Source organism: Tursiops truncatus, chromosome 8 (genome assembly GCF_011762595.2).
Source record: "Tursiops truncatus isolate mTurTru1 chromosome 8, mTurTru1.mat.Y, whole genome shotgun sequence".
Classification (NCBI taxonomy): Eukaryota; Metazoa; Chordata; class Mammalia; order Artiodactyla; family Delphinidae; genus Tursiops; species Tursiops truncatus.
This window is the reverse complement of record NC_047041.1, coordinates 96,106,296-96,132,028: the sequence shown is the minus strand read 5'-3', so window position 1 is coordinate 96,132,028 and position 25,733 is coordinate 96,106,296. Positions and strand designations below refer to the sequence as shown.

At 36.8% G+C, this 25,733-nt stretch overlaps 2 protein-coding genes across 2 annotated transcripts; one reads left to right on the top strand and one right to left on the bottom strand.

Annotated features, from left to right (window-relative positions):
• Nucleotides 1–14,330: 14,330 nt before the first annotated feature.
• On the top strand, nt 14,331–15,263 carry LOC101337357 (olfactory receptor 4P4-like). The gene is given in 3 exon segments (XM_019947798.3): nt 14,331–14,400; nt 14,403–15,208; nt 15,210–15,263. Coding segments are annotated over 3 exon segments (930 nt in total).
• Nucleotides 15,264–19,902: 4,639 nt separating this feature from the next.
• LOC101336613 (olfactory receptor 4P4-like) lies at nt 19,903–20,818 on the bottom strand. Its single transcript, XM_019947799.1, is given in 3 exon segments — nt 19,903–20,085; nt 20,088–20,584; nt 20,587–20,818. Coding segments are annotated over 3 exon segments (912 nt in total).
• Between the last annotated feature and the right edge of the window lie 4,915 nt (nt 20,819–25,733).

Below are 25,733 nucleotides of genomic sequence, written 5' to 3'. Positions count from 1 at the left end.
TTTATGCAGGCTGAAGGTTCGTAGTTCCTGTTGTTTTTTGTGTCTGTCCCCAGTGGCTAAGGTTGGTTCAGTGGGTTGTGTAGGCTTCCTGGTGGAGGGTACTAGTGCCTGTGTTCTGGTGTATGAGGCTGGATCTTGTCTTTCTGGTGGGCAGGTCCACGTCTGGTGGTGTGTTTTGGGGTGTCTGTAGACTTACTATGATTTTGGGCAGCCTCTCTGCTAATGGGTGGGGTTGTGTTCCTGTCTTGCTAGTTGTTTGGCATAGGATGTCCAGCACTGTAGGTTGCTGGTCGTTGAGTGAAGCTGGGTGCTGGCGTTGAGATGGAGATCTCTCGGAGATTTTTGCTGTTTGATATTATGTGCAGCTGGGAGGCCTCTTGTGGACCAGTGTCCTGAAGTTGGCTCTCCCACCTCAGAGGCACAGCACTGAGTCCTGGCTGCAGCACCAAGAGCCTTTCATCCACAGGGCTCCTTAATTTGGGATGATTCGTTGTCTATTCAGGTATTCCACAGATGCAGGGTATATCAAGTTGATTGTGGAGCTTTAATCCGCTGCTTCTGAGGCTGCTGGGAGAGATTTCCCTTTCTCTTCTTTGTTCTGACAGTTCCCAGGGGCTCAGCTTTGGATTTGGCCCCGCCTGTGCGTGTAGGTCGCCGGAGGGCGTCTGTTCTTTGCTCAGACAGGAAGAGGTTAAAGGAGCCGCTGATTCGGAGGCTCTGGCTCACCCAGGCCGGGGGGGTAGGGAGGGTCACGGAGTGCGGGGCGGGCCTGCAGCGGCAGAGGCCGGCGTGACGCTGCAGCCTGAGGCGCGCCGTGCGCTCTCCCGGGGAGCCGTCCCTGGATCCCGGGACCCTGGCAGTGGCGGGCTGCACAGGCTCCCCGGAAGGGCGTGTGGCTAATGACCTGTGTTCGCACACAGGCCTCCTGGCGGCGGCAGCAGCGGCCTTAGCGTCCCATGTCCGTCTCTGGGCTCCGCACTCTTAGCCGCGGCTCGCGCCCGTCCCTGGAGCTCTCTCAAGCAGCGTTCTTAATCCCCTCTCCTCGTGCACCAGGAAACAAAGAGGGACGTAAAAGTCTCTTGCCTCTTCGGCAGGTCCAGACCCCTCCCCGGACTCTCTCCCGGCCAGCCGCGGCGCACCAACGCCCTGCAGGCTGTGTTCACGCCGCCAACCTCAGTCCTCTCCCGGCGCTCCGACAAAAGCCGGAGCCTCAGCTCCCAGTCCCGCCCGCCCCGGCGGGCGAGCAGACAAGCCTCTCGGCTGGTGAGTGCCGGTCGGCCCGATCCTCTGCGCTGGAATCTGTCCGCTTTGTCCTCCGCACCCCTGTTGCTGTGCTCTCCTCCGCGGCTCCCAAGCTCCCCCACTCCGCCTCCCGAAGTCTCCACCCGCGAAGGGGCTTCCTAGTGTGTGGACACTTTTCCTCCTTCACAGCTCTCTCCCGCTGGTGCAGGACCCGTCCCTATCCTTTTGTCTCTGTTTAGTTTTTTCTTTTGCCCGAACCAGGTACGTGGGGGGTTCCTTGCCTTTTGGGAGGTCTGAGGTCTTCTGCCAGCGTTCAGTAGGTGTTCTGTAGGAGTTGTTCCACGCGTAGATGTATTTCTGGTGTATCTGTGGAGAGGAAGGTGATCTCCGCGTCTTACTCTTCTGCCATCTTCCCCTGTTCTCTCTTTAAGCTTTTGTCAAGTGTATTAAGAGTGCTCTTCATATGTTGAGATACTTGAATAACAACCAAGATATTTCCTGGTTAACAAAATCACAATAGGATTTTGAACTTTTAGTTGAACTATAATGTTAAGTTAGAATTGAAGGGATAAGAAAGAAAACCGGGCTTCCCTGGCGGCGCAGTGGTTGGGAGTCCGCCTGCCGATGCAGGGGACGCGGGTTCGTGCCGCGGTCCGGGGGGATCCCGCGTGCCGCGGAGCGGCTGGGCCCGTGAACCATGGCCGCTGAGCCTGCGCGTCCGGAGCCTGTGCTCCACAATGGGAGAGGCCACAGCAGTGAGAGGCCCGCGTACCGCAAAAAAAAAAAAAAAAGAAAAGAAAGAAAACCAAAAGACGTTTTATGCAGAGAAGACATTCTGAGCCAAGGTAAGAATTTGAATGTTCAAGTTTTTATCAGTTAGAAGTAGAGTTTATGCAGGTACCGGTACAGGATAAGATCGGAGGACAAGAGGATCCAAACTCTGTAAAGAATGCAATTAGGTTTAGTGCTGGTTGTTGACCTTGTAATAGAGCTCCATGACAACAGGACAGGTATGTAATAATAAAGAGGTTATGGTTGTTAAAAGTTGTAGACATTAGGAATGAAATTGATTCAGTTTTAATATTATACTCATGGCATTCAATTAGGTTCCATTAGTAGCTGATGTAAACAGAAAGAAGTAACTTCCATTTTCATTTTAGTTCAGAAGCGAGCATTATGTTCTTGACAGCATCTCACTGCAGGTAAATCAATGGTTCCCAGTAACTATTAATAATTGTATAGGCACCTGCAATGTGAAGTAATTAACAGTGAGATGTATATATGGGAACTAGAGCATCTAATAAACCAATCAAGGACGTGAAGATTTCTGGAATACAGAAGAAAAACAAAAGGAGACTCTTACCAGTGTTTTCAAATATCTAAAGGCTAAAATGTGAAAGAAACACTGGCCTCTTTTCTGTGTCTTCAAGAGAGAAATTTAACTTTAAATGAATTAATTTACAAACCACAGGAAAACCAGTTTCAGAACAACAACCAAAAAGGACTTTCTCTCCAGAGTGTCCAGAAACAGAATAGTATGAATGACTCAGAGTCTCTGGGTTGTTTAGTTTCACTAAAAGGATGTAAGAAGGGGCTATAGAGATATAAATTTTAATGTAAATGAAGGGAAGGGGGTGGCTCTTCAGGAAGAATGCAGACAAAAAATAAAACTTCATAATGTCTTTCTGCATTTCCCATATTCTGTGTCTAGTTGTTACATTTGTCTAAAGCTTTCACTAGATCACTTCATGTTTGGTGCTCTCAAAATACTCTATTGTTTTTAAATTATATGTACAATTCTCAAAATCCATAATTTATACATATCTAACATGTTGGTTTAACTGCCCATCTAATAAAATACCTATTACAGTAATTAAATAGTATACTCTAACCATCTTAACAAGTAAGGATTCAGTTCAATGCAAGCTTTATGAATCCTTGCCTATAATTGAGGAGACCATTCCTGTAAGCATATGTAAATACAGCATACTTTTAAAAAATAAGAAATTCAATTCAAAATAGCCTCTCAAATCTAGTATTATGCATAAATACATAGTTATAGATAGATACGGGTATTTAGATATAGATACTTCTGAGAATGGAAAGTATGAAGTGTAGCCCATTATTAGGACTCTGGTTTCTAGGATAACTCAGTGTGATTACAGGCAATTTTCTTTATCTTTCTTTGATCTAATCTGGGTCTCCAGTCTGACACATATTTCAGAAAAGATTAAAGAGTTAAGGTAAATACGATAATGAGTCTCTTAAATCTATGTCCAGTATTATTTCCTATTACACAAGAAGCAATTTCTTTCTTTTTTTTTCCTTAAGTTTATCCTAGCTTGACATAATGAGAAAGAAATGTTGGTTTTCCCCCAACATTCCCAATCTGACTCTCTATTGTCTATTTTTGATCTCATTCTCAGCAAAAGTACATAGTAATTGGTAGAATTTTTTTCACAGGGTCTAGTAGTATAAAATCCCTCTGCAAATGTAGCAGAGTATGAACTTGTCTTTCCCTTACAAGTGATAAAATAGAATATCCACTAGATGGCAGGGTGATACCATACTTTAAATCAAGGCACGAATAATGTACATTAATTGCTTTAGAGAGAGTAACAGAAACAAACAGAAACAAGATGTTCATGGTTTAAATACAACGTTGAAAATTTTTTCTTCTGTAAAGGAAAAACGTTACCTGTCATATCAACAAACAAAGGATGCTGAGGCCATCAAGCCATCAGCCACTATCTGGGCACCCCTACCTCCCACCCGGGACAGGGGAGCTCTGAAGGAACTCAGGCTGTGGAGACAAACGTTGCACCCTGAGGGGACTCAGGATGGAAAAGTACAGGATGCTGGCTCCAGTTAAGGCGCATATCAAAGGAATGATTTCAAGGAGCCCAGACTCTTGCGTCTTCCCATACACAGAAAAGTGCTAAATTCATTACCTTGAGCTATCTGGTTTTCTATAATTAATGGTAATCTTCTGATGCTCCAACTACCTGGTTTTTGTTGCAAAATGCATATATATCCTGGCTTCTCCCTGAGTCTTCAGAGCAGTCTCTTAGAACTCTCTGACAGGCTGTCTTCCAGGTTGAAGTCCATAGAATAAAAAATAATTCTCAACTTTTAGGTTGTGCATTTTTTTTATTAGTTGACAATTTCATCTCTCAAGAATAAGGAAACACATGCTCAAAGATGGGAAATCCCTCGACCACATTCAAGCATCAACTCACCTTTGATTTTTATCTTTGTTTTTCCAATTTTCAGTTCTGAACTAGGAGTGATGTGTTGGCTTTCGGTCACTTACACAATCACACAGTTCGAGTAATAAATAGTATTAGCAGTTCTTTTCAATTCATTTTATAATAAGTAAAAACACAAATAAAAAGGTGATTAATAACATGTACAGATATTAGTATAAATATTAAAATCCTTACAGAAATGCAAACCTTCCTAAAAGTAAAGAGTAAACAAAACAAAATGGTGACAAGATATTTATCTATTAATACACACACACATATATACATATGTATGAATGTATATGATGTAAAATATCATGTATATGACATAAAATATTACAGAACTGAACCAGAACATATTGATTATATTAATAGATTTAATGACAAAGTTAAACCCAACACTATCCTATATACATGAGAAACTCATAAACAAAGAGATTCAGTAAAATTAAAACTAAAGAATGAGTTAGCAATTCCTAAATTAATTTCATTTTCATGAACAGAAACTATTCTGAATGATCTGAGTCCTTTGAATTTGCTGTGGCTTGCTTTATGATCCAGCAGATAATCAAATGTGGTATATTTCTAATGTGCAGTGAAAAACACATGTATGCTATGTTTGTTGGTAGTCATATTCTATCAACATTAACTAGGTTAAATATGTTAATTGTGTCATTTAAAACTTCTACAACCTTAGACGTTGTATTGCTTGTTTACTCATCAATTGAAAACACAGGTTACATACAGTCTCCTATGATGATACAGGATTTGTCTATTTCTTTTGTATCTCTGGGATTTTTCCTTACGTATTCTGAAGATCCAAATGTGCATTGACATTTGAATTGTAACCTCTTCTTAGAAGGTGAACATGTATGTCATTATGAAATGATCTTCAGTAATTTTATTTTATTTTAAACCTATAATGTCTCATATTGTTAATAGATGCACGGACTTTCATTAGAAAGACTTTGCTTTGTAATATATTTTTATTTTTACAATGTCTAAAGTAGATGAGCACATGCCTAACTTACTACTGAGAAATTTTACCCAGGTCTATACCTCACAGAAACATTTATTTACGTTCATCAAAATATAACAAGAGTCTTCAAAATGCCGCTATTCATAATTTTTACTGAAAAGTAAAAAAATAAATAAACAAAAAGAAACTTAGAAAACCATCAACATTTTATGTATAAAATTTGGGGTATATTGATACAGTGAAACTATACAGCAAAGAAATTTGCAAGCAACAAGATGAATAAATGTTATACATATGATGATCAAAAGAAGCCAGATACCAAAAAAAATGCTATGTATAGTTTTATTTATATAAAGTTACAAACAGGTAAAACATTAGTATTACAAGTTTAAATAGTGTCAACAAAAAATTAATCAGTGGATCTAAGAATTGGAAAATTTTATGTGAGCCAAATTTGAGGATTATAACCCAGGAAGAGCATCTCAGAAAGCTCTGAGAACTGTTCCACCAGTTAGAAATCAAGGCACAGTTATGTAAGTTTTTTGAGACAGATTGCTGTACATCAAATAACGTATTATTGACAGTTTACGTAATCTAGATCTAAGCGTCATCATGGTGGGTCATGTGACCCCTTACAAGCTCAAGAAAGAATGCTGTCTTTTAAGTAGTTGTTTTGCTGATGCTGGGAGAATGTTTCTTTTTATGGTTGAGCATGTATTCCTGCTGATAGGGGGAGGTTTAATAGATGCATAATGCAGATAACACAATGCACAGTGGGGAAGAGAGAAGGCCAAAGGCCAGAGAAGGATTTTCTTATGTTTAAATTATTCTTGTCTTGCCATAAGATCTGAATTTCATTTCATAATAGTAATCTCTTGGTCTCCAAGCTCATTAAAAGGTGTGCTTGCTTTGTGAAAACTTGTGGTGTTGTTCATGCACTTTCCTGTATGCATATTAAAACATATATATAGTTTGCATATTAAAACATATATACATATATATAAAGATACATATATACCTTTATCATATATATGCCAAAATCATGACATGTTATAAAGGAGAATGAAGACCATAGAGCTTTAAATGTATTAAAAGAAACAAATACTATATTACAAAAAACCAGGAATCCATAATGAAGTTATAAGTTATTAATATGCATATATCCAATGACAAAGCAACAATATCCATAAACCATATACTATAGGAGATGAGAGGAGAAAAAACAAACACTCTCAATTCAAAGTAAAAAGCAACAACAACAAACATTTAGTAATTAAAGCTGTAATCCCAAATCTCACAATCGCATGTATATCCCAGAACTCTACTAGTAAGGAATAGAATTTTCTTCAATTGTTTCTAAGCAGTTTAAAAAATTGACTATATTTTAACCCATGAGTAAAACACAACAAATTTATCAATAATAAAAATAATAAAAATGTAAATATCATTTATTGGTCACTAATAAATATAAGTATAAATAAGGCAGTCCATTTAAAAATGTAAAAGCATGCCATTAAAATATTACAAAGGAATAATGTAGCCCACAATAGCAGAATTACTATATGAGATATACTCTAGGTGATTGTCAAAATAAATTATACGGTATTGCATATTGATATCAATAAAATGAAAATAGATAAAACATTCCACTTGAAAGATCTAGAAAAAGGCCTTTATATAGTGATAGAACCTAAAATTTAATCTTCCCACCCAACCTCCCTGAAACTTTTCAGACCCAGGAAATCAAATGAATAGCCCACACTTTTTGCATCACTGTGAAAAAGACAACCCCTTGAAGTGAAATTTGCCTGTAAGTAGATAAATATTCATCAGAAGGAAAAAGGACTATCTCTGGGCCTCAAATTACCATAATTCTATGTGTGTATAGTGAAGAAATCTGAAGAAACAGTTTAGAAAAGAGAAAAGAAATTGGAGATCTTATTAGTGGGACAACACAGGTAAAATCAATCATAAAGTTCCACTTACATAACCAATAATTGAAAACAGGTCAAAAGTCTGATAAGAAACAGCATTGGCTGCAGGAAAAAGGCTAGCAATTGTATAGGATTTGAGGTGAAAACTTTGGGAAAAATTCTTTCTAAGAGAAAGGAGAAAAGGAAAAAGATGACAGTACCCTTTAGAGTTGTAAATTTAAAGAGAAAGAAGATAAGTAAATTATGTGAAGGATCTTCCAGAAACAAGATGAAACTCACACAAACGATCATCAAGACCTCTCAGCAGCCACGCATTTTACGTATAGAAGGATTCATATATCGATAGGTATATGCACACATATATGTGTAAGTATGTGTGAGTATACATATGTGTGTATGTGTATACACACACACTTCATTTCACTATACTACAGAAGAAAACAACCTTAAGTAGAATTCTTGTAAGCCACCCAAAACCCACAACTTAGTTCCCTAAGTTATCAAAAAAATCTGTATCCATATAATTCTACTATAAGGGGAAAGGGGGAAAAACATAGAATGTGTCAAAACATTCCAAACAATGAAAATGTCCCCAAAATAATACCACGTGCACACAGACACACACACACAGCAGAAGAAAACTAGAATACTCTACATTGAACTAAATCTCCTTAAAAAAATCATTTAGAAATACTAAAAATATGTCATAAATATAAAATAAAACATGAATAGAAAAAAGAGATTATGCCAAAAAGAGTTGATTGGACTCAAGAAAGAAATCAAAGAAAAATCAAGAAATCAAAGAAAAATCAAGAAATCAAGATTTTTTGAGAAATCAAGATTAAATTACAAGATAAAAAAGGATAGGAGACACAGATATTGTATGATTCTGTAACAGGGAAGAGCCAAATCTGACTCCATGTTGGATCTGTTTCTTTTACTTTAATCTTTGCTTTCTGTTGCTTTTGTTCACTAAAAGGATACTGTCTATACACAACGGCCTGCCTCAGGGAACCCTGCCCCTCTACCTGAATGTTAAACCGAAGTGCCTTTGCTCAGGGAAGCATCCTGACCCTGTCCACCTGTGGATGGCTGTAAGAAAGAAGAAATTAACACATCCCCTCCCCGAGGCTGGCCATTCCAGGGGACATTTGCAAAACTTGTGGCCTTTTTACTTTACTTCCTCATCTCCTCCCCCTCTCTGTTCTATAAAAGAAACTGGTTTCCAAACCCTGATAAGATGGTTTTTCAGTGACTCTAGTCTGCCATCTTCTCCATCTGCCAGCTTTCCGAATAAAGTCACTATTCCTTGCCTCAACACCTCGTCTCCTATTTATTGGTCTGTCGTGCAGCGGGCAGAACGAGCTTGGACTTGGTAACAATTCCACTTACATGAAATATATAATAGGCAAATACATAGAGACAGAGTAGATTAAAGGATATCAGTGGCAGAGGGAAAGGGGATGAGGAGTTATTACTTAATGGGTACATAGTTTCTGTTCGGGGTGATGAAAATGTTTTGGAAATATAGAGTAGTGATGGTTGCACAACATTGTAAATGTAATTAATGCCACTGAGTTATGCACCTAAAGTGCCAGTTTTTTTAATGTATGTTGTCTGTGGAGCTTGAATAAAATGCTGTCAGAGAAGAGAAAATACTGTCTCAGAATGTTACCAAGAAATAAGATAAACAAGTAATCACAAAAAGACTTGGTCTTATCTTCCATTACAGGGATGAGGTATATAAGGAGATTGTTTGGATGAATTGTTGACAGAAAAATTAATAGCCAAGGACATTGAGAGAGGAAGGACAACAGACTGTGGTAGCTTTTTAAAGAGTTTTTATTAGACTATAGGAGATGTGTGCTGGGAGATTCAGCGTCCTCCACAAACTGAATTGAGGCAACATTAGTATTTTCCTTTTACCTGCAACTCAGTTTTCTTCTCTTTCTACTTCTCTTCTTTCTGAGGTGTGAGTGTTACAAACTTTCTTTCCAGGTCATTAGAGTTTTCTCATAATTGTCCCCGTATTAAAAGAGAAACTGATCGGTACTTGGTTTCAGAGGAAAAATATGGCTTGATTGATATAATTATTTTTAGGTCTTTGAATAATGTTAAAAAAAAATTCAGCTTCACTTTGGTGAAGTTATCCCAATGGGAATTTCCAAACTCACAGAGATACTGCCATAAATGTCTGCAAGTTACGTATCTCCCAGGTAAAATTGTTTACAAATCAGACAGGAACCATGTGTTGTCTCTGTTTTCATTTTCACCATAGAATATAATAAAAGTGCTATGTAAAAGAAATAAGGAATAGTTGCCAACATAAATGCTGAAGGTACCATTTTATTCTCTTAAATACTAAAATAAAACTGGGGAAAGACTCTTGAATTTGCTTAAGAAAAAAGCTGCATACCGTACCTTAGAGAGCAGGTAAGTTCTATTTTCAGGATTCTTCAGAATTATTTGCACAGTGAGACTTATTACTACATATTCATTGAATTTACTGGTTAATTCTAAATATGGTACTGTGAAACATTACATGTACCTTAGATTTAAGCCAAATATCTGGTGAGTTGGACACGAGTTTTCTTTAATCAACCCACAATTAATCACTGTCCTTAGGTCAATAAGAAATATATTTTTAGAATTTATCATTAAAATATTAATTTAATGACCATTTCCCCCTTGGCTAATGTTTGTTAGAAAACTTTAACCATATTTTATATACAGTCAGCATTTGAAACTATCTACTTGGTAATATAGAGTATCTTTTGTGGCTACATATGTTTTATAGAATTCATATATGATAATTTACACTTTCTATGCCAATTGTATAAAATAATTAAAAACATGACAATGATGAATATCTTTCATAACTTGGGGAATGTTAAGGGGAAACAAAGCAGAAAGTTAGTGATTTATATTCAGTGAAGGATATAGAAAATCTGAAAAGGAAAAACTCCAGAAGTACAGAGTATGTCAAATCACTCTATTCCTACTTCCTATCAATTGTCTGAATGTGTCATATTTATAGTTTGAGTTTCTCATTCCTGTATTTAAACACCACTTATTCTATTACAATTCAACCAAAACTGAGCTATTTATTAAAATAGGAAGTTAATGAAGATGATCTAAATAATCCCTCAGAATGAGTGAAAGGGTGGAGAATAAAGCATAGTCAGGTTTAGTTCTGTACATCTTGGAGAACATCCAGGTTGGAGACCACCACGGTTTTAGGGAAAGTGACCGAGTTTTAACATAAAAGCCTGCTCTCAAGAGTCTAGTCTCCAAGTACACCAGGGGAGTAAGAAATGCGGGAAGGTTACAGGGATGGGTTTATATGACCTCCAAATGATTTTTGCTAACAGGATACTAGTCAAAATTAGAAGAAGCATTCTAAGTGGATCTTTCTGTGTCTCTATCATTCTGAAGTAAATGTGATTATAAACATCTCTTAAATACATGACAAAACAGTTATAATGATAACGACATATAATTAAAATGAATGTCCATTTCATTCTATCAAACATTTAAATTACATTTATTCATTAATTTGGCAAATACATACCGAATACTTAAAACAATCAACGTATAAGGTGGGGATATAATGAGGAAAGGAATAGAATTAATAATTTAATTCATGATGAGGCAAAGTGCCATCTGATTGATTAAATTATGAATGCATTATCTAATTCATTGACTCTTTCATAATTCATCATTTCATTATCCAGTCACAATCTTACTATGGGAGAACTCGGTAACTATCTCACTAAATGAGAATTTCAGTAAAGCCTACCTTGGTAATTTTAGTCTTTCTCCCACCTAGCACAATTTCTGGCACATAGTCATTAATAATTTAGAACTTTCCCCACATCAACAGGAGATGAGTTTTATTTTCCTTTCTTTAAAGATTAAACAAGTGAGGTGGCCAAAAAGTTCACATAATCTGTCCCAGAGTCAGGCATCCACTATTCTACATAGATCTAAATGGCATAAATTTTAATTTTTTTTTTTTCATTATGTCCAGGTCAGGGAGAAAATGAGGCACTGGCCCTAACTCTCACCAAGATAAGATTTCCTTAGAGAGATAAGCTAAAGCATTTAACAGTATCTGGCAATAATTAGAAAAAAAAACGAAGCAAGGTAGATAGTTCTAAGATCCAAAAGACTTAGAATATTTGAGTATTCATTGCGTTGTGGGCTATAGTGAAATCTACCTGGAAGTAGTAGGAGTTTAAGACACTCTGATAGGATTGAACAAGGATTGATTGGGAACAAGTCCAGCTCCACTGCTGCAGGGAATCATGAGGAATTCCAGGAAAGGATATGTAAGTTTGAACTACAGATGCTGGGGATTTCTATATACCTGGATTGCATAAAGGGAATTTAAAATAGCAGGCTATAAACGATCCAAAGAAAGGGATAGCTCCAGGAGTTTCTGCTTCTTTCTGGGGGAAAAGGCCAACTTTGTTGTGATTCTGAGACTGGATCAGATAATCTTAAAGGAGAAAACAGAGACAATAATCTGAAGGTGAGTTGTAAATTTATTTTGACGTGTTTAGAAAATAAGTAAATAGTTATCAACACCCAGCTGCTGACACCTCCTAATTTGTGTCAGAACCATGGACAGTTCAGGTCCAGAGGCGGTCCTTAAAGATCTAGTTTAACTCCCACAGCTAGCTTACTTATGGTTAAACTGAAGTATAAAAAAGGGATGCAGCAATATTATAAATCAAAGTTAGGAAATAGTACAACAAGATGAAGGAGACAATATTTTGTTTCGTTTTCCAAATAGTCCAGTATTTTAAAGAATATCTTCTAAGTTGATATTATTTATTTTTTAAAATATGAAAATATAAAATGATTCTTATAGATATATTAGTCATACTTTCTTATTTTCTATAGAAATAATTAAAAATAGGGAAATTACTTTCAAGTTATTCAGAAATATAGATTATAGTTTTTGAGTCATGCATTATATAGATTTTGTATTTTAAAAAGTAAATTAATTGATAGGTCTTTTCTCATATTTTCCCCTCTAATATACTAGACTGAGTGCATTTATATGATTACAATTTTTAAAAGAGTTTTGTGTTTTGTATGAAATATCCAAGTATTGGTAAACAAAATAATCTGCATTTTAAAATCCTTTGTTTATTTTCTTGATAATTCATAATCATTTCATTGATTTTCCACTTTCAGCCTGCAAACACACTTTTCTCAAAATGGCATTTACATTGTCCTTTTCAAATATGATTTGACCTGTTATCTGATAAAGAATCTCACAGAGGCAGGATTTTGGAAAACCTGTGAGGGAAAAAAAGGCTGAGAAAAGTTAATCGATCAGTTCATGCAGCAAGTGTGAAATAAAGAATAAACTGTGGCTGAATATTTAATTTACAGTGCTTCCCACCAAATCAGAAGAATATAATTTAAGGGAGGAGTTAGAGTAGAGCACTGCATTCTTTTAAATGATTGGGAATAATTTTAAAAGCCTAAAATGTAAATGTTAGTTGAATGAGATGGCTTATTTGACCACTACGAATATCCCCTCTTCATTATTCAGTATGAAGCATATCAAAATATCATTTTGTGGTCATTGATGATACACAATCTCATACACTAGATTGATTTATGGTTTTTTCTCTTCAAAATCCTACTTTATGTACACAAATTTGAATGGTAATTACACTGAAAGGAAAAAAAGGAGGGAAGTGTTACAGCTTTGAAAATAAATTGTGAATATATTGGCTCTGAAGTTATGAGTAAACAAAATAAAATATTTTAAATACTCAGGTCCAGTGTTTTATATAGCTGAAGTACAGAATTTATGGTGTGATTTAGTGGAATGATTGTTTCTCAGTAGTTCTTCCTTAGCCTATGATTCTTGAACTTCTACCAGTAGAAAGGTTTTGATTATCCTAAGGTGTAATAGTTATTAACACATTATTAGAGCTGGTCTTACTTTACAGCAATGTGTGGAGGAGGAGAAGGTAGAAATAACAGGAATGAAAGTAAGAAAAGCCAGCCTGAAATACTAAGATGGATGATGTAGGGACAGAAAGGAGCATGCATTTTCAGGATGGCTGATTACTAAGATGAGTTGAAGAGTTTGTGTACATCAATTAGAAGGAAGCCAATTTATGCAAGTGAGTAAGCCATCGTATGAGACTAAAATTCAAGCAAAACTTTTTATTATCCTTGAATGCCTTGCTGAATGTCAAAAACAAATATTTTAAAAGTCTGAGATGATAAATGTTTTCAAAAATAGAGATCATTATACTTTGCTTGTTATCCTTTTGGTTGACTATAAAATATAATATTTTATTTGTAAATTAAGCATATTTGTAAATTAAGCGCAAGAGAAATATAGCAGATTTTGGCCATGTGTATATGCCTCATGATTCCAAATTTGCTGATTTTTTTCTATTTATCCCCTTTCCACCTAGGAGAGAGAGCAGGAAATTTCTCACATATAACGTTATCCACATATTATACTTCATATATTTGCACTATTTGTATTTTCACTCGATATTTCATTTCTGTGTGTATTTTCTAATAATAAACAGTGAGAACAGGAAAGAGATATCTGATTTTTTTTCTACAGTACTATTTCTTGAATTCTACCAGCGCATGATATCCAGTTATGTTTGATAATATATGCCAATAGAATGGTTACGTAAATATACTGCATTCTACAACATTAGCCTTCATCTCAGGTACCTAAGATTTTAACCAGTAATTAACGTCTTCAAGAAAGGGAAAAAAAGACTCCAGGAAAGACTTCCTAAATAAAAATCAAATCATTTTCTTCAACTTTTGAACCCTTTCCATTATGATCTGCCCCATGATATGCATCACTATATTTAAATATTTATAAGAATTGATAATTATCTAATTTCAGCTGGCTACAAACTGCTCTGAGTCATGGAAAATAATAATAACATCACAGAATTTATTCTCTTAGGACTTTCTCAGAAAAAGGAAATTGAAGCCCTCTTTTTTTACTGTTCTTGCTTTGTTACATTGCAGTTTTGATCGGAAACCTACTTGTCATGATTTCTGTCACCTGCAGTCAACTTATTAACCAGCCTCTGTATTTCTTCCTGAGTTACCTCTCTCTCTCAGACCTTTGCTATACCTCCACTGTGACCCCCAAGTTGATCACTGACTTGCTGGCAGTAAAGAAGACCATTTCCTACAATGGCTGCATGACACAGCTCTTTACCATGCACTTCTTTGGGGGGATCGAGGTCTTCATCCTCACAGGGATGGCCTATGACGGCTATGTGGCCATCTGCAAGCCCCTGCATTACACTGTCATCATGACCAGACAGAAGAGTGATGCCATGATCGCTGCTTCCTGTGCTGGGGGATTCCTGCATTCCTTTGGTCAGTTTCTCCTGGCCATCTTTTTACCCTACTGTGGCCCCAATGACATAGATCATTACTTCTGTGATGTGTACACTTTGCTGAAACTGGCCTGCACTGACACCAGCAGAATCGGTCTCCTGGTCATTGCCAATTCGGGCCTGATGAGCCTGGTGATTTTTGTGGTCTTGTTGGTATCTTACGTTATGATCTTATATACTGTCAGGTCCTACTCTGTAAAGAATCTCCGCAAAGCTCTCTCCACCTGCAGTTCCCACATCACTGTGGTGGCCCTCTTTTTTGCTCCTTTATTCTTTATTTATATTCGACCAGCAACTACTTTACCAGAAGACAAAGTGTTCGCTCTTTTTTATACTAGCATTGCTCCCATGCTCAACCCTCAAATCTACACACTGAGAAACATGGAGATGAAGAAAAGCCATAAAGAAACTATGGTGCCATGTTACAGGAAGAAAGGAAACGAACTGAAAGATATCCCTGATTTTCACCACTGAGCTTGTTGAATATAAGACTTGTCTACTCTGAAAACTAAAATGCATAATGTTTGTCTATGTATTTGTGTCTAGCAACATGTATAGGCTCAAATATGAGCGAAATTTACAATTCCGAGGATTTGTCCTGGCACTCTGCTATGTCTCTTCTAGCTTTATTATTTATATCTCTTTTGCCCCATTGATGGTTTGGCTGTGTAACCAGTTTGCATATTTAGCAGCAGACTATCAAAGCCACCATGCAATACAAATCAACACTGAGAGCCCATATAGCTCATTCTCATATGTGACCATATTCCAGCCACCAAACAATGATTTAAAAGATAATTCCAGGGCTTCCCTGGTGGCGCAGTGGTTGGGAGTCCTCCTGCTGATGCAGGGGACGCGGGTTCGTGCCCCGGTCCGGGAAGATCCCACATGCCGCGGAGCGGCTGGGCCCGTGAGCCATGGCCGCTGAGCCTGCGCGTCCGGAGCCTGTGCTCCGCAACGGGAGAGGCCACAGCAGTAAGAGGCCCGCGTACAGCAAAAAAAAAAAAAAAAAAGATAATTCCAATCTTTCACTTGCATCACATAGAGAATCTTATAAAAGATCAAATTTATGACCTGCCACAATATTTCTTAAAAAAAATCATCTTCTACTCTGATCATTTGTAGCCAGTGGCGACCTGGAACTTCTCACATGCCTAAGCCCCTCATTAAACTCTTTTCTTTTGTTCTAATGAGCTTTTTCTACCAGCTCTGTTCATGTACAAGCGAACTGCAACTCTCTGATTCTAGCACCTTATAGTGTATTTGTTAAGGGCATGAGTTCTGGACTCAGAATTGCTTACTAATTATGAGGAGTGGGACATATAGCCAACAAAGCCTCTATTAATGATAATAATAGCCCAACAGTCACAGTCTTGTGACGATATGTGAAGGGCTGCAACACTGCCTGTCACACAGTAAGTGCTCAATAAGCATGAGCTATTTTTATTGCCCAACCCCGTTATGCATCAGAAAAGTAACCATTCTGACAATAAGTTTCCTCCGGAGCAGTGGGAGTATAAGCATGGGAAAAAGTTAAGGAACACATATTAATATCATGTTCCTGTTACTGGTGAAATTAAATTTTTCTTAGAGTGGGCAAGTAGAAAATATCAGTTAAACTCAATGGGTACATTTTTTGGGCACTGTACAAGTTAAAGGCAGCTTTTTCAGCAGGAATTGAAAGTCACCCAACATCAGAAATGGCTAGGAGCAAAATTAGGCCGGTGGACAATTGGTTAGGAATGGGGAGAATCTCAGAGATCTTTAAAAACTTCACTGACATGGGGGCTTCCCTGGTGGTGCAGTGGTTGGGAGTCCGCCTGCCGATGCAGGGGACGCGGGTTCGTGTCCCGGTCCGGGAGGATCCCACGTGCCGCGGAGCGGCTAGGCCCGTGAGCCATGGCCGCTGAGCCTGCGCGTCCGGAGCCTGTGCTCCGCAACGGGAGAGGCCACAGCGGTGAGAGGCCCGCGTACCGCAAAAAAAAAAACCCAAAAACTTCACTGACATAACATACTTGCATGAGAATCTGTTTTCAAATTGTATAGAAAGCCATACTAAATAAAAATGAGTTACTGTTGTTAAGGGTTCCTAAAATGGGTGCATAATATAAAGAGAAAAATAGCATAGTTGTGTTACTCAGTTTAAAATGCCCAGCAAATAAACCTGAAAATATTATGTGCTAGAAATTCTACAGAAATATCGTAACATACTTCTGGTTGTTGTTGCTTTAAATCTAAGTCTTGACCGCTATCCCAAAACTCCTGAGTAGGGCTCACACAGTATACATGTCAGAGAATATATCAGAGCGGGAAAATGAAAGATCACTTTCTGGTGTGAAATTAGCAGGGTCTCTCATAAAAAGACCCGCCAAGCCTCGAAGTTCCCCTCTGTTTTAGAAGCCCTATCCTCCAGCCAACCAGACTTGTATTATTGAAAAGTAAAACTTCAAAAATTAATACAAATGTTTCTGTTTTATTTTTATCCTTGGAATAAAAGTTTTGAATAGGGATAATTAAAGCACTTGGAGTTTGCAGCAACATGGATGGACTGAGAGATTATCATACTAAGTGATGTAAGTCAGAAAGAGAAAGACATATACCATATGCTATCACTTACTTGTGGAATCTAAAAAAAAATGATACAAAGGACTTATTTACAAAACATATATATATATATACACATATACATATATGAACTGAGTCACATGGCTGTGTAACAGGGAAGAGCTAAATCGGACTCCATGTTCAATCTGTTTCTTTAACTTCAAAACCTTTGCTTTTCATTGTTTTTGTTATTACAATCACACATAATGGCCTGCCTTAGGGAGCCCTGCCCCTCTGCTTGAATGTTAAACTAAAATGCCTCTGTTCAGCTCACAGGGAGGTATCTGACCCTGTTCACCTGTGGATGGCTGCAAGAAAGAAGAAATTAACACATCTTCTCACCAAGGCTGACCATTCCAGGGGATATTTACAAAACTTATGGCCTTTTGATTTTACTTCCTCATCTCCTTCCCCCCTCCCTGTGCTATAAAAGAAACTGGCATCCAAACCCCCATAAGATGGTTTTTCAGAGACACTAGTCTGCCATCTTCTCGGTCTGCCAGCTTTCTGAATATAGTCGTATTCCCTGCCTCAACACCTCGTCTCCAAGTCATTGGCCTGTCATGCGGCGAGCAGAACGAGCTTGGACTCGGTAAGAGCTGTACACCTGAAACTAACACAACATTGTAAATAAACTATACTTCAACAAATAAATAAATAAACAAACAAATACTTGGAGCAAAAAGACATTGGTAGTACCAATCATTAAGCAGGGAATTCTAATTTAACTCCTTCACTTTTGCCCTTCGATCTCCTCCCTTCTCAGCTTCTCAAGAACATCACTTCATTGATTCTCCCACCTTTCTCTGCAGCAGCCATTTTTCTCTCTCCAGCTGGATCATTAATATCGCATATAACTATAGGGAAAGCAGGATGAGATTCTTTGCAATTTAGTGAGTGACCTTACTAGCTCTTGCATTCAGTTCACCCACCTTTCATTACCTTTGGCTAAGGTATTTTACAACTCAAAAATATAGAAGTTGACTCATAGAAAATAATAGCAATGCCAACATCTCCTGGCCATAGAAATACAAATTTGTTCGGTGAAATGCAATTGATTATAGCCCTGTGGGTACTGGGCGAGTTTTGCATCCACTTATAAATTCATTTCAGCACTCCTTACTGACTATAAATGTGTGGTACACTGTTTTTGTCTGAAACAATGGTAACACCTTACTGGTTTCTGCATTAAATTCTAAGTTAAATAAAATCTTTGACATGTTCATTCATTATTTGTATAAAAACCACTTTTACATCCTCTTTTAAAAGTTATCCTTTGACAATGATAAACTTTAAAATATTGCTGAAATTAGAAAGAAGCTATAAAAATAGATCCATTCACAGATACCTGCTGTTTAAAAAAATTCAGTGATCAATGAAAGATCTGACAAGCTTTCAGACAAACAATAAAGACAAAGTAAATTTTTTAAAAGATGAATTCAATCATGTGATTTCAGCATTTGGACAAATATAGAGACTACATTTTCAGGTACAAAAAGGATGAGAAAATACAATTGTCCTACAGAATTATGTAAAGTAAAATTCAGGAGACAACCAAGTAATAAATATCTGTATAACATAAAAATGTCAAAGATTTACAATTGAGTAAAGCTTCTGTAAATTAAAAAGACTAACAGCTTCCTATTCTTTTCTTTAAAAAATACTATTGTAGTTATACATTTGTTTGTTTTCTTGTTTGTTTCATTGTCTGTCTCCTCCTTTGGTCTCCAGCCTCACTGAGGGCAAAGACTTCCTGGTTTGTCTGTCACTACAGTTATACGCATTCTCTATCCTGAGTTGGATCCAACTTAGACTTTTTAGAGATAGGTGACAGTAAATATTTTTATATGGATGAATTTATGAGACCATTTTGTTTTTTTGCTATAGTTCTCTATACTTTTTTAGATTTTCTACAATATACGTATACGAAATTCAGTCAGAAAAAGCATATATTTTTAGAAAGGGGTTTGCCGTACAGAGATAAATCAAGAAGCTATCTGAGAACCTGGCAAGAGAACTCATGGGGGCATGTGGGGCTCCCAAAAGAACTGTTTTAAAGAATAGGAGCCTTTTCTAGGAATTAACTAGAAATTCCAATGCCCTAACAAGATTTTTTTTTTTTTTCCTCAGAAAAAATAAATCGTAAATCCTGGGTCTACTTGCTGTACTTTTAGTTCTGGCCATAGCGTTCTCATGTATTTCCCATTGCAGCTCACCTCAGCCTCCCTCAGCTACCTAATTCTGCCCCGTCCTGAAAAATGAGCATTACATACACATTTCTTCATAGTCCCCGTGCCCCATGTCTAACCTCAGCGCTTTGGATCCTGATGCAATAGGAAAATATAATTATGAACTTTGGCATAACTATTTATTAGGGAGAAATTGAAGCTATGGTTTATATCTATGGCAAAGTATACTGATGGGAAATTTCTAAACCCTCAGAGATATTGAGACCTAGTCTACATATGTGATGTGAAGTTTAACTATAATGTTTGAAACCGAACTTTTCTCATGGCATTTTTCATTTCTGAATTCCTCAGTGTATAGATTAAGGGATTGAACATAGGAGCGATGATGGTGTAAGATAGTGCAAATATTTTATCCTCAGGGAAAGTGGTGGGTGGTCTAAGATAGGTAAATATTGAAGGACCAAAAAATAAAACTATATCACAGTGACATGAGACCCACAAGTAGAGAGGGCTTTGCGTTTTCCTTCAGCTGAGAGATTTCTTAAAGTGAATAATATAATTACATAAGAAAAAAATAAAATCACGAATGTCCTTAAGGTCACCATTCTTGAATTGACAAGCATAATGACACTAGTGATGTAGGTATCAGTACAGGCAACTTTTAGCAAAGGAAAAATATCACAAAAATAGTGATCAATTTTATTAGCACCACAGAAGGGTAACTGGATTATCACAGAAAACTGAGGAAAGGAGTGAAATGCCCCACAAGCCCAAGCAGCTAAGACTAGGAGGTTGTACCTTGTCCTGTTCGTGATAACCACGTAGTGGAGAAGCTTTCGGATGGCAACATAGTGATCAGAGGCCATGACTGTAAGAATTAAGACTTCAGTCATTCCAAACATGTGCTTGGAAAAGACCTGTAACATGCAATTACCATAGGAAGTGTTTTTTCTTTCCACTAGCAGCTCACCAATTATTTGGGTGTAATGCTGGAGGTATAGCAGATGTCCATGGAGGATAAGTGGCTGAGGAAATAGTACGTTGGTTGGTGAAAAAGAGAACTGCGCCGAATGGAGATTAGGATCAGAAGGCTTCCTACCAACAAGGCAATATAACAGAATAAAAAGAGCACAAAGCAAAATGTTTTTATGTTCTGGTCATAAGAAAGCCCCAAAAGAATGAATTCTGAGACGTTGCTCTGGCTCTCCATATACTTCAGATTGACATATATTATAAACAGATGGTTCAAATATCTGACAAGAAAAATCATAAATCTGTATTTTAAAATAGCAGCATAATAATAATATTAAATTTACCCAAAAATAACATCCAATATTAATTATTCCTTATAGATAGGTCACACCACAAGTTGTCAGGTGAAGCTACTTTCCAGGACCTTCTTGAACAGATAAGCAGAAATTATTGTATTTAGTTACAGAGAGTGAGGCATTCAAGGAGAATAGATTATATTGGAGCTTTCGAGGGGTAAAGAATCTCAGAACAACCTATTTACCTGTGATGTATTAGTTTTTATTCCTGGATTTGATTTACTAATGTTTTGTTAAAGATTTTTATGTTTATGTTCAGGAGACATAAGTCTTTAGTTTTCATTTCTTGCAGTTCTTTTGTCTGATTTTCGTATTGGGGTAATGCTGACCTCATAAAATGAGTTGGGAAATGTTCCTTTTACAATTAAAGAAAATGTATAGAATTAGCATTATTTTAAAATTATTTATTTATTTTTGCCTGCGTCAGATCTTAGTTGCAGCACACAGGATCTTTGTTGAGGGACACGGGATATTTCGCTGTGGTGCATTGCAGCGTGCGGGCTTCTCTCTAGTTGTGGCATGTGGGTTTTCTCTCTCTAGTTGTGGCACATGGGCTCCAGGGAGCATGGTCTCTGTAGTTTGTGGCACACAGCCTCTCTAGTTGAGGTGTGTGAGCTCAGTAGTTGTGGTGCGCAGGCTTATTTGTCCCGCGGCATGTGGGGTCTTAGTTCCCTGACCAGGGATCGAACCAGCCTCCCCTGCATTGTAAGTCAGATTCTTTACCACTGGACCACCAGGGAAGTCCCAGAATTAGTATTATTGTTTGCTTAAATGTTTGGTAGAATTCAGCAGTGAAACTATCTGGCCAGGAGTTTTCTTTTTCACACTGTTTTAAATACAAATTCAATTTATTTGTTGGATATAAAGCTATTAGATTATACATTTCTCTTGTGAGTTCGGCACTATGTGTATTTCAAGGAATTTGTCTTTTATGGCATGAAGTTGTTTACAGTATCCCCTTCTTATCCTTTTATGTCTTCAGGATGAGGGGTGACGTCCCCTCTCATTTGTGATGCTGGCAAATGTGTCTTCTCTCTTTTATTCTTGGTTAGCCTGGATAGAGACTTATCGATTTTGTTGTTCTTTTCAAAGAACCAGCTTTTAATTTTTTTTTTGATATTTTGTATTGCTTTTCTATTTACAGTTTACTTGATTTCCCTTCTATTTTCTTTTCTTCCTTTACCTTGATTTGGGTTTCATTTGTTCTTCTTACTCTAACTTCCTAAGATGGAAATGAAAATTATTGATTTTAGATTTTTTAATGTATATCTTCAGTACTTTAAATTTCCTAGAAGCATGGATTTAACCTACTCTCACTAATTTTAGTGCGATGTATTTTTCTTTACTTCTAATTTTTAAAATTTCCTACAGACTTCCACTTTGACCCATGGGTTACTTATAAATTTATTGTTTAAATATAGAGATTTTCCATAAAACTTTCTGTTGTTGATTTCTACTTTAATCCTAGTATGGTCCAAGAAAGTGCATTGTATAACTTCCATTAATTTAAATTTGTTAAGTAAGGATTGTTTTATGTCCCAGAATATAGTATATTTTGGTGAATATTCCACGTACACTTAAGAAAAATGCATGGTCTGCTTTTTTTGGATGAAATGTTTTGTTTTTATTTTTGTTTTGTGGTACGCGGGCCTCTCACTGCTGTGGCCTCTCCCGCTGCGGAGCACAGGCTCCGGACGCGCAGGCTCAGCGGCCTATGGCTCACGGGCCCAGCCGCTCTGCGGCACGTGGGATCCTCCCGGACCAGGGCACGAACCCGCATCTCCTGCATCGGCAGGCGGACTCTCAACCACTGCGCCACCAGGGAAGCCCTAAAATGTTTTGGTGGATGTCAATTAGGTCAAATTGTTTAATAGTGCTGTTTTCAAGGACTCTCTAGCCTTAGTGATTTCCTGCCTACTTTCTAGCAATTACTGAGGGAAGTGTAGTGAAATCTCCAACTGTAATTGTGTCTTTCTCTATTGTTCTATAAGATCTATCAGTTTTGAAACTCTGTTTTTAGAAGAATACACGGTAGAATGGTTCTGTCTTCTCAGAAATTGGATCCCTTTATCATTAAGTAATGTTCCCCTTTACCCTGCTTCTTTACTTTCCGGAAGTCTACTTTATCTGAAATTCGTATCTTTTTCAGCTTTCTTTTAATTCTTGCTTTCACTGTGTATCATTCTCCACCCTTTACTTTAATGTTTTCTATATCTCTGTCTTTTAACTAACATTTTTATATCACTCTCTCATAAAATAATTTTTGATATATTTGAATTAAAGCCTACCATCTTGCTAGCTCTATTTGATGTATTTCTTCTTTGCCCCTTGTTTTCTCTTAACATGGTTTTTCTGGTTTTCACTGAGTACTTGTTTATAATTACTTTTTATTTTCCTTATTGAATAATTATACCTCTTCTGAAAACTTAGTGGTTTACATAGCGTTTACAATATACTTTTAAGTTATATAACTTCAGATCTATCCCTCCATCTTCAAATAATGTAATTTAGCTTCCAGTGTAGTAAAAGAACTTTTTAACAGAATATTCCCAGTTTCTCCCTCTAGTTGCTGTGTCCCTATGGTCATACCTTTTAGATTTCCATACACTATAAACAGCTAATGCTTTATTGCTGTTATTGTTTCAGTCAGTTATCTTTACAGCAATTAAAAATTTTTTAATGTTTGGATAGTGTGTGGTAGAAATGATGGCTAGAAAGAACCCTGTGGTACCAGTTTTGACACAGAGATACACACAGATTTTAGTATAAATTAATTTTTTAGCTTAATACACACACATACACAGGTGGATAGTACAGACCAACTGTAGATATATGTGCACAAAAAGCTCATAGACATGCCAATATTACCTGGTTTTGCCTGCTGGGAGGCACAGACATAATGACATCCCAGGTGCAATAAGCATGCCAAGATATTGGCAGCAAATCCACTGCCAATATCTTGGTTTCTAAATATTATTCTCTAGTAAAAAGGAAACAGGACTCAGGAAAAATGGCTGATTCTAGGTTTGAGGCAGAGAAAATAGAAGATAACTCTTGAGTATCTTTCAATGCTCTAAAGTCAATAACTGTTCAAAGAAACAACAGAATGTGGTCATGTCAAGGAGAAACATGGACAGAAATGAAAGTGCCCCCCAAGTGCAAAGATGGAATAAAGTGAACAAAATAAATAATGCAGCAGTGGATTAAAATCTAAAGTATAAAACAAATATAGATATGTCTAAAGTGGCATCAATAAATAAATGAATAAATAAATGCAAGAGCAGAAATAAATCTTTTTTACATAAAAAACTCCACATATGTGGAAATACTAACACCTTAGGAGGTGAAACTTTATTTCCTCACGTCTCCCTTGAGGGCAAACTAGATTTAGTATCTCACTTCCAAAGAATAGATCAGGAGAGGAAAAGATAGCAGTTTTACTATGGAGAAACATGGCAAACACTACCTTAAGCAAGTACTCCACAATTGACACATAGGAAATACTTAGTCAATATTTCTGGATATTCAGTTTAAAATAGGATAATAAAATAATATGCTGAATATTTCAAAATCATGTTTAAAGTTTTAATTGTATAGTGAGGATTCAAGTTATACATTTGTTTCCAAATTATACAGTCCGTTCTAATAGAATTTTAATAGCAACAACAAAATAAATTACTAAGATAATATTGATAGCTTTGATTATTTTATGATGGCAAAGTAACATGCAGTTTAAAGGATTTAGTTTTACGTTTTTCTTGAACTAAACTTATAATTGTGCTTCACCATCTAAACAATTTAATTTTTGTGCTTTGGATGTCAAAAACATTGCAAGGGGGAATGATTATTTTCATGAGTGTATGTGTGTGGTATGTGGGCATGTGAATGGTAACAGGAAGATGGCAGAAAGAAGCAACAGAGCAACAGTGTCAAAACTAATTATATATACATCTAAGCACTCAAAAGAAGAAGAAGCAATTTTATGTGAGATGCCAAATGTCCAGGATGATCTGATGTATACCACCGCAGACGCTGAAGCCAGAAAATGTGAACTTGAATACAAGATGTGACTTTGGGAAAGATACTTCTCTCACTGAGATTCAGATTCTTCACTTATAAATACGATAAGAATATATATTTATTTTATTATACATAAGTAATATGTATTTTCTATTATTGTTATTAGTATTATTCCTATTATTTTATTATTAGAAACTTCTGATGCAATTTCCAAAGAAATTAGTATAGGGAACTGGGAAATACTTAAAAGACAAAACATTCAGCTCACAATCTTAAGACTGAAGAAAATGATATATAAAGAGGAAACATGACAATAGCTCACTATGAAAAACTATGTGAAATTGAAATTTCAGTTCTCTGCTTGAGGCAGAGAATGAGATTTACATGCTCATGCCTGGAGACAATTTGTATAATGGAATTGATTATATAAGATATTCGATGACAGGGACTTCCCTGGAGGCCCAGTGGAACATAAAATTTCCTGCCCTAGCTCCTGGGACTGTGAATATGATAATATATCACATCTATGTTAAATTACATGTCATAAGGGATTTCAAAAATTTAATTAAGTGTATTAATCAGTTGACTTTGAGTTCTCTTTGAACTCTACGTAATCCCATAAACTGTTTAAAAACAAAGAATTTTTCCTGGCTGGTAACAGAAGAGGAAGTTACAAAAATTCAGAGTACACTCAGGAAGAATTAAATGCACCATTGCTGGCTTTGAAGACAGAGGGACCACATGCAAGAAATTCTAGGAGCTCATGGGCTTCCCTGG